The sequence below is a fragment of the Leishmania mexicana genome, chromosome 11 (assembly GCF_000234665.1).
Source record: "Leishmania mexicana MHOM/GT/2001/U1103 complete genome, chromosome 11".
Lineage (NCBI taxonomy): Eukaryota > Euglenozoa > Kinetoplastea > Trypanosomatida > Trypanosomatidae > Leishmania > Leishmania mexicana.
This window is the reverse complement of record NC_018315.1, coordinates 235,408-243,591: the sequence shown is the minus strand read 5'-3', so window position 1 is coordinate 243,591 and position 8,184 is coordinate 235,408. Positions and strand designations below refer to the sequence as shown.

At 61.7% G+C, this 8,184-nt stretch overlaps 1 protein-coding gene across 1 annotated transcript; it reads right to left on the bottom strand.

Annotated features, from left to right (window-relative positions):
• On the bottom strand, window positions 1-5,601 carry LMXM_11_0640 (hypothetical protein, unknown function; the record flags this gene model as incomplete). The annotated part of the gene is made up of 1 exon (XM_003872987.1): window positions 1-5,601. The coding sequence occupies one exon, from the start codon at window positions 5,599-5,601 to the stop codon at window positions 1-3; it is 5,601 nt and encodes a 1,866-aa protein (XP_003873036.1).
• Between the last annotated feature and the right edge of the window lie 2,583 nt (window positions 5,602-8,184).

The following is an 8,184-nucleotide window of genomic DNA, read 5'->3' as shown; positions in this document are numbered from 1 at the left end:
TCATGCCTGCACGCCGGCTTGCTGAAGCGCGGCTTTCACTTGTGTCCACGCCTCACATGCATCTAGGCGGTGAAGGCCTCCACTCATCGCTGCGCAGTCGCCGCACAGGCACCGAGGCATGGCGGCGTCAAGCTGGCGGATGTGAGCCGGCAAAAGAACGAGCCCAAGGGGATTGTAGGCCAGCCAACCTGCCGTCGCGAGTATCTCCGCGTGCGTAGCGCCAGGCTGTCTGAGCGGTGAGGAAAGTGGCTCTGCCAGAACGTGTCCGTCGCCCCTCATGACTTCGGACGCACCTCGGCCGCCGACAGGCTCGATGTCGTCCACTCCAGACAGAGACACCTTTAGAATACGGTTTAGAGGTTGAAGGACCTCATCGAGTAGTGCGCGGAGCTGCCCCGTAAGCCACGCGTACGACCGATGCGAAGGTGAAAAAGGCGTGCGCGAAGGCTGTTGCGCTGAACCAGATGACGCCGCACCGCAGCTCGCCGTCGTCGCGGAGTCTTCGTGCACGTTACAAAGCGCACACCAGTTGCACCAGATGGCCTGCAGGCACTCATGCACCGCGTATCCGAGCACAACGCACACAACCCCACGCAGCGATGCTGTCAGGGAGGTGTAGGCGCGCAGGTCGACCACTGGTGCCAGCCGAGAGGCAGTGGCGGGGAGAACCACGTCCAGCCTTGGGTGGCGCGCTGCGGGACCACCAGTAGGAGGGAGGATACCAGCTTCCGAGGAGACGACCACGCTACGCTCAGAGACGGTTGGGGGGTTGATGGCCTGCCACAGGCGCTGCAGGGCGCGGTAGGCGGGGCTCACGCTCAGCCGCAGCAGCGTACGACGCACAGGTACACCTCCTAGCGTCGCCTCGGCACCCCTTGGGAGAACTGAAGACGAAGCAGATGTCGCCGCTGAAGGATCGATCGAAGTCGGGCCATCGCCACGAGGCACATGAGCGCTGCCCACTGCCACTCCAAGTGCCTGTGCGTGTATGTGCTGAAGTGCATCCCAGAGGGTATCAGCCACCACAGTGAGCAGAAGCACCGACCTAGACGTCGTGACCTCAACGTCGCTCCTCACCCCAGAAGAAGTGGCGGCCAAAGGTGTGAGCAAAAGCCGCACGGAACCGCTCTTTTCCGGTACCTCATCCGCCCAGCGAACCTGCAACTCCGCCAGGCTCTCTAGTGGCGGCGGCGGCGGCGGTGGTGCTCGTGCCCAGCGATGCGATTCGAGTTGCAGAGAAGGCGTCGCTACGCCCTCCATGCGATACAGTTTCCCCGGCCGCGAGTTCCTCGCCGCGACGTCTTTCGAGCTCGACAGCGCACCAGCCTCCGTGACGCCCACATCCATCTCGTCCTTCTCGCGTAGCTCGCGCGACCGTTTCACACCATCGGTGGTTGAAGTCGTGGATGCCCCTACGCCAGCTGTGACGGAGCTGGAGGGCGACGTCTTGGACGCGAGTTGCAGGCGCAGGCGAATCGATGTCGCATGAGCGGCGACAGCCCTGGCAGATTCGGCGTTTGGGGGAGGCACAGGAAGTGGTAAAGCTGCTGCGCCGCACCGCTGCTGTAACGGTGCGACGGCAGCTGACGCATCTGCCGCCGAAGTGCTTGGCCCTGTCGAGCATTGCCGCATCGAAGAGGGAGGCGCACCTCCACTCAGCTCACCGCAGGCAGCCTCCGCCGGAGCTGCGCTAGGCGATGGTCTGAACGGCGTCAGTGATGCGGCGAGTGGTGGCGGCAGCCCAGCAAGAGAGGCCATCTGCACGCACTCCACGAGACTGGCGACTCGAGTGGCGAACTCCTGCTTGAAAGAGAGCGCTGCACGGTCGCTGGTGCTCGTCGCAGTAGCGCGGTAGTCCGCTGCCCCGGCGGCTCGCTGGGTGCTTGCTGCTGTCCTTCCGGCATCGGGCGGGGCAGGTGACGGGGAGCTGAGCGCCGCTGAGCGGTGCGAGCTGTCGTCGGCCTTAGTCGTATACCCGTCGCGGTTCTCACAGTTGCTCAGCTGCCACAGAAAGCGAAGTTGCCGGAGTATCACGCGAGGGTGCCGCAGCGCCACTGCCGCGCTCAGCACAAGTGTGTCCTGAGTCGCTGGGGTCAAAGACGCATACCCTCGTAGCGTTGCGGTTGCCACAGAAGCGGGTGTTGCTCGGCAGCTGGCTGCCGCCCTACTCGCTGGGTCCTCCTCATCTCGCAGAAAGCCCGGCGCGCACAGCGGCAGTGAAGACGGTCGGCATGGCGGGTTGTGGTCGTTACCGTCCACGGCTACAGCAGCGGCGGTTGCTGCGCTCTCCTCCTGATACAGATCCTCCAGCGTGCTTCGAAACAGTGTTGGCATCGTGAACGGCGCCAACGACGTCCTCACCGGCCACGAGGACACGCCAACCGCCTCCACCGCTGCCCCTACGGCTGCGGCCGATGTGGGAGAGGCAGAGCAAGGCGTAACTGGAAAACTAGCCGGCGGCATCAGTACGCCGCGTACGTACTGGGCCGTTGCACTCTCACCAAGACTGAGCACCGTCACGAGCGCCAACCACAGATGCGCAGCCACCGTCACCAGCGAGCGCTTTTCGTCCCTTACATCCATCGACGATTCTTGCACGTGGCTCGCCATGGTGGCGGCAGACGGCGGTGACAGCGACGAAAAACACCTGCAAGCATACCTGTGCAGTGATGTGTCGCACTCAACGGCGTCCTCCAAGAGGGCCTGCAGCGAGGAGACCGATAGGCTACACCTGTCTTGCACGGCCTTGAACCAAGAGGCTTCGGCAGCGGCAGACGAAAACTGCCGCACGCCCTCTGCGTCGGCGGTCGATTGCACGCATACGCCTGACTCCGCACTGCCACAGCTTTCTCCACCGCGTTGCTGTGTCGTCGACTGCCACAGTGACGCCGCACCGCGGCCCGAGTGGCACGCCTGTAGGACCTGCACGGCGCCCCGTGCTTTCTTCACCATGGCGATGGCGCCAATACGGCGCAGCTCCGCCAGGAACACCATCGCCGCCACATCCATGACTGCAGCGTATGTGGCGGTGCTCGCCGTCGCCGAGGACGACGCAGCAAAGGCTGCTGCAACGAACGGCAGGAGTGGTGTGCGCGCCGCCACAGCGGCAGGCGCAGCGACGGACGACATCGCGGGTCGTGGGGCCGCCTCATACTCTGCAGTGTGCCCACTTGCCTCCCGTTTTTTGGTGCGGTGCAGACTGCCTGCTGTTGAAGGGGCGGCAGCAGCAGCGACAGTAACGCTGGGTTCGGCGTGCTGGCCGGTGCCACTGTTCGAAGTCGCTGCCTTAGTGGAAGCCACCGCCCTCAAGGGAGAAGAATGCAGATGTTTCCGCTGCCGCAGGTGTGTCTTTCCATACCGTAGCTCCAGGTATGCCTTCCAGGCGGACACCGTGAGAGGGCGAGGAGCAGAGGTGCCATGACTGCCAGCAACAAGTTCCCCTTGTTCAAGGTGAGAAAGCGACTTGCAGACACCCGACTTCCTCGCCGTCGCTGCTGCAGGTGCCGCAGCGCACACCCCAGCCAAGGGATAGCACAAGTACCTGTGCAAGTTCTCCTCGAAACTAAGCAGAAAGGCGCTTGCAGATGGATGTGCGCACCACAGCAGCTCATCGAGCATCGCAAACACGCGATGGTCCGCCAACGCGATGCAGGACAGCGCAGGAGATGCTGAGGGCATCTGCGGGCGAGGAGGCGTGTCCCCGCTGCAGTGCGCCGAGGATGAAGGCGACGACACGGGCACGGGCAGCGGAGTGGCCTGCGCGTCGCTGGAAGACACCAGCGCCGTCCCTTCGTCCGTTAGCCAAACTTCCCTGCCGTCGTGGCCAACAGCGAGCGAGCATTCTGGAGACGGAACTGCAATAATGTAGGCGAGCCATGATGATCGAAGCGATGTGTTCGACAGCCACGCATGCGCGGCGAGGAGAGGAGGCAGACGCCCGAGAGGACACAGAGACATCCGCGCGCATGCTGCACCCTCGGTGAAACAGCGTGAGGCGGGCACCTTCGGCCCCTTAAGCGGCTCTCCAGACGCCTGCGCTGCGCAACAAGACGGTGCCAGCTCGGTCAGACTCTTGTCGACACAGTCGACCTCGCCAGCCGTCGCAAAGCCCAGCGCCTCCAGCACAGTGCACACGTCCTGTGCTGCCTCGCTGCCTGGAGGGGCATCCAGTACAACAGGAGCGATACGTCGCCACCGACGCAGGCGCGACCACATGCACGCAGCGGTGTTCTCCGTTGCCTCTGAAGCTGGTGAGACAAGTGCGCTGGCATCCTGAGCGCTGTCGTTCGTCTCGGCCATCGACCCTCGCACTTCGTCATCGTCATCTGTGACGCCCTCGTCGCTGAGTAGCATTGGCGGCCTCGTAGCTACTCTCGCCACCACGTCGTCGATGGCAGTGTTACACGAAGGCTCCGCGACGATGGTTGTGGCAGTCGTAGCTGCCGCTCGAGGGACATCTATGCTGCCGGTGGTGCGGAGCAGTTGTATGGCCAATCTCTTCTTGACTCCCATGTCGCCATCGCCGCTACCAGCGGTATTTGCTGAGCTCATCGCCGGCGTGTCACTAACCTGGGACTGCAGCGGTGGCGTCATTAGAAAGGATGAAGCGGTGCCCGATACACTCGTTGGCTCCCTTCCAGTTTCCTTCACCAGTACCTCTTCGCTCTCCGCAGCTGGCCTGGGCAACGGGGCGACAGCAGTAGTTTTGGCGATGGTGGGATCGGCCTTCTGCGCGGTAGCTGGGTTCGCTGCCGCCGCAACGACGAGCTGCAACACTCGTCGAGGAGGGGAAGAAGGTGCGCCATCCGCAGCGGACGTCAATAGCGGTTCGGGTACGGCAGTCAATGATGGCTCTGGCACACCTTCATCGTTGGCGTCCTCCACCTGCGGCATGAATGCGGCTTGGTCGCGGCTGAGGCTGCTAACACTCTTCGCGGCGACAGTGTCAGCTGCACGAGTGCCGGGTCTGGTGCAGCAATCAGGCACTCGTGCAGCCGTTTCTTCCGCCTCTCGCGCTTCCTTTTCCAGGTTGGCAGAGCTGCACACCGCTGCTGCGGTGGCGCTCTCACGCACAAGGCGCAGCGCCTCATCACGCTCGCATCGCCACCGCACTTCTTCTGCGCTCTCCAGCCACGCCGGCAGCGCCAGCGTCGCCCACTCCATCATGAGAGCACTGAGGTCGCCATAGGGAGACTCGGCCACGGCCAGCCCGGACGGAAGCGCCGCAGCACGCTGCCAGAGCCAGTGATGCACAACAGGCAAACCGCCCGCCTCAAAGCGGGTGTCATGGTGACAAAAGGACATAAGGCGTAGAGAACTGCCAGCAATCGGTGCAGCAGCAGCAGCAGCGGGGGTCGCCGCCCCGCTAGGCGCCTTCAGAAGGGATGCGGCGGTCGACACAGAGGAGTGCGGCGGAGAACTCAGCGGAAAAACGCCGCGCCGCTGCTCTTGTCGAAGAGCTTCCAAGGCGAGAAGCTGAAGAACAAGCCGCGTGCGTGGGTGCGTGGGCATTGAAGCAGCCGCAGCGTTGACGTCTGCTGATGGCGTTTCGGTAGCCGATGACGCAATCGACTCCCACAGAAAGTCCAGGTGACTGCACATCCACGCAGCGGCGCCATTCTCGAACGCTGACGAGTTGGTGAGCTGTGAAGAGGATGCCGATGGCCCTGACCCGCGCGGTTGCAGGTGCTGGAGAGCACGAAAAACATGTGCGATGTGGTCACCCGTTTTCCGCCCTGTCGCTTGCTGCTGTGGCGGAGATTGCGGCGGCCCTACAGCACCATCTATTACGCTGGAGCGCACTTGCTTCTCCGTGATCTGCTCGTCGCCCATCTAGTGCGCATGACCGACACCAGAAGAACACCACCGTCTGCTGAAGGAAAACACGGCGTGCGACTGCGTGAGAAGGTGAGAGACCAGCTCGCGGTGATTGTAGAGGTGAGGACGGTACCCCACTAAACCCCAGACTGAGTAAAGGGGCAAGTCGAAAAAAAAAGGAGGGCTGCCCGGCAAACCCCCATGCTCAAGACCTCGCAGTCCCTCCCCCTGTGTTTACCGTCGTGCTACTCGTGCGCGCGGAGCTGGGCGTATTCAAATATGCGATGTGCGTGCGTAAGTGTCTTCGGCTTGTGATGATGCGGCGGCTGCCGTCCAGCGTCGGTCTTTTTCAAGTGCCCTTCCTATCCGTCTACGGTAGCAGCGAGGTAGTACACCACACCACGCCCGCCCGCCCGCCGCCCCCCCCCCCCACACACACACGAGAGGCAGCGAGACTGTTGGAAAGAAACGAAGAAAAAAGGAGCGGAACCGAATGGGCGCAGCGCCTCGTCCGTCTAACTTTATATATGTGCGTGCTATTCTCCTTTTATATGCGTGTGTGTGCGTTGCGTCGTTCCCCCTGATTGGTGCATGCAAAGCCGGAGAAGGGACACGCCAACGAAAGAAAAAAATAGCGCAGGCTAGAGAGAGAGGGAGGAGCGTGCGATTTTCGATCATGCGCGCCCGTGTCACAGTATCTTGCTCTGGTCGAGGCCCTCCTCGTTGCGCGGGCGGACGCGAGCGCGCTTCCTCGAAAACGATCAGTGTAAAGGGCACAGGGCAATATGGAAGGGGAAAGAGCGAGCGAGAGAGGGGTGAAGGGTAGAGACAAAGAAAACGAGGACGCAAGAAGCGTGGAGCGGCGCAGGGCAGGAGGAGGGCGGTGACGGAGGCGAAACTCCCCGTTACTGTCGTTGCCATTCCGTGGCACCTCTCCACATCGTTTCCATCAGCTGTCCCCGATTCCCTCACAGACACCCATGCCCACACGTCAAAGACACTTTCCTTCCTCCGCGCAGTGCAACTCGGCACAGAGCAACGCTCTTTCTCTGTTCTGCCCTCCTCTCCCTCTCCCGAAAGGCACACACACACACACACACGACGCGCACTGCAAGTCGCCCCGAGAGAGTAATGGTGCGTGTGGCTGCACATCGGCGTCTGTATATATGCGCGTGCGTGTACGCACCAATGAGGCCTGCGCTGCGAACAACGGCGCAGGGGTAAGGGGCTGACCGCCAACAGGCGCAGCCCCCGCCCCCGTTTCCTTAGCGAGCTCTCCATGTGCGTCTCTCGCGCGCCACCCCCCTCCCCCTTTCGGCCTTGCTTGTTTCGATAATCACTCAAGAGGCCACAGAACAGAAAAAAAAACGAAACGAAAGGGACGCACACGCACACGCACACGGAGCGAAAAAAGAAAAACAGAGAAGACCTGCGCGTGTGGATGGAGAGCGACATGTATACGTCTATGTTTGTCTATGTGTGTCTGCCTCTGCGTGCGTGTGCGTGCGTGCGTGGGTGCGTGTGCAAGACAGCAACACGAGCCGAATCCCTTCAGAAAGAGAAGGGCAAGAACACGTCGCCTCGCTGGCGCTTTTTCTTTGCTCGTGTTCCGAATACTAAACGATGCTGTTCTTCACGGCTTAGCTCACAGGATCAAGTAAAGAGCGTCGCTCTCCAACACCTCTGCCCCCCTCCCCCTCTCTCCCTCACTTCCTCAGCAGCCTACGCTGTCGCTTGTCCGTTGGCCACCCGCCCGACACCTACGTGAAGACCAGAGAGGAAGGCAGTCGTGCAAATACCCGTACACGGTAAGACGTCGATGACGGTGTCGGAATACCGAGAAGCGACAGCCACCGTGCGTCGGCCACCATGCCCCGAGGCGTGGGTGTAAGGCTCGCCTGATTCGCCGAGAGCGACACCTTTTTTTTCGTTCAGAAACAACAGGCACGGGAAATATCATACAAAACGAAAACGCAGAAGGGCAAAAAAACACACACACGAATGAAAAAATGCGTTCCAGATAGCGCCACACCCCACCCACCCCCCACCCCTACCGGCCTTCCTCATGCATGAGCACTGTGTGACGGTGAGCTGCTGGAGCGCGGGTGGCCATACGCATGCGGAAGCGTACAAAACGGGCACTAATATATAAAAAAGAAAAGTAAGAGTGAGAGAAGGGAGCCCAGAGCCACACCACTGACGAGGTACGGCACGCGCCGCCAGACCAAGTTGGATCAGCGGGTGCATCCTACAGCCCACCTCTTCTGTGCACGAAAATCAGCTTGCTTGCTTGCTTGCTTGCTTGCTTGCTTGTGTGTGTATGTGTTGCGCCTCTTCGCTCCCGCCACGCTGTGCTTTTCTCCCTTG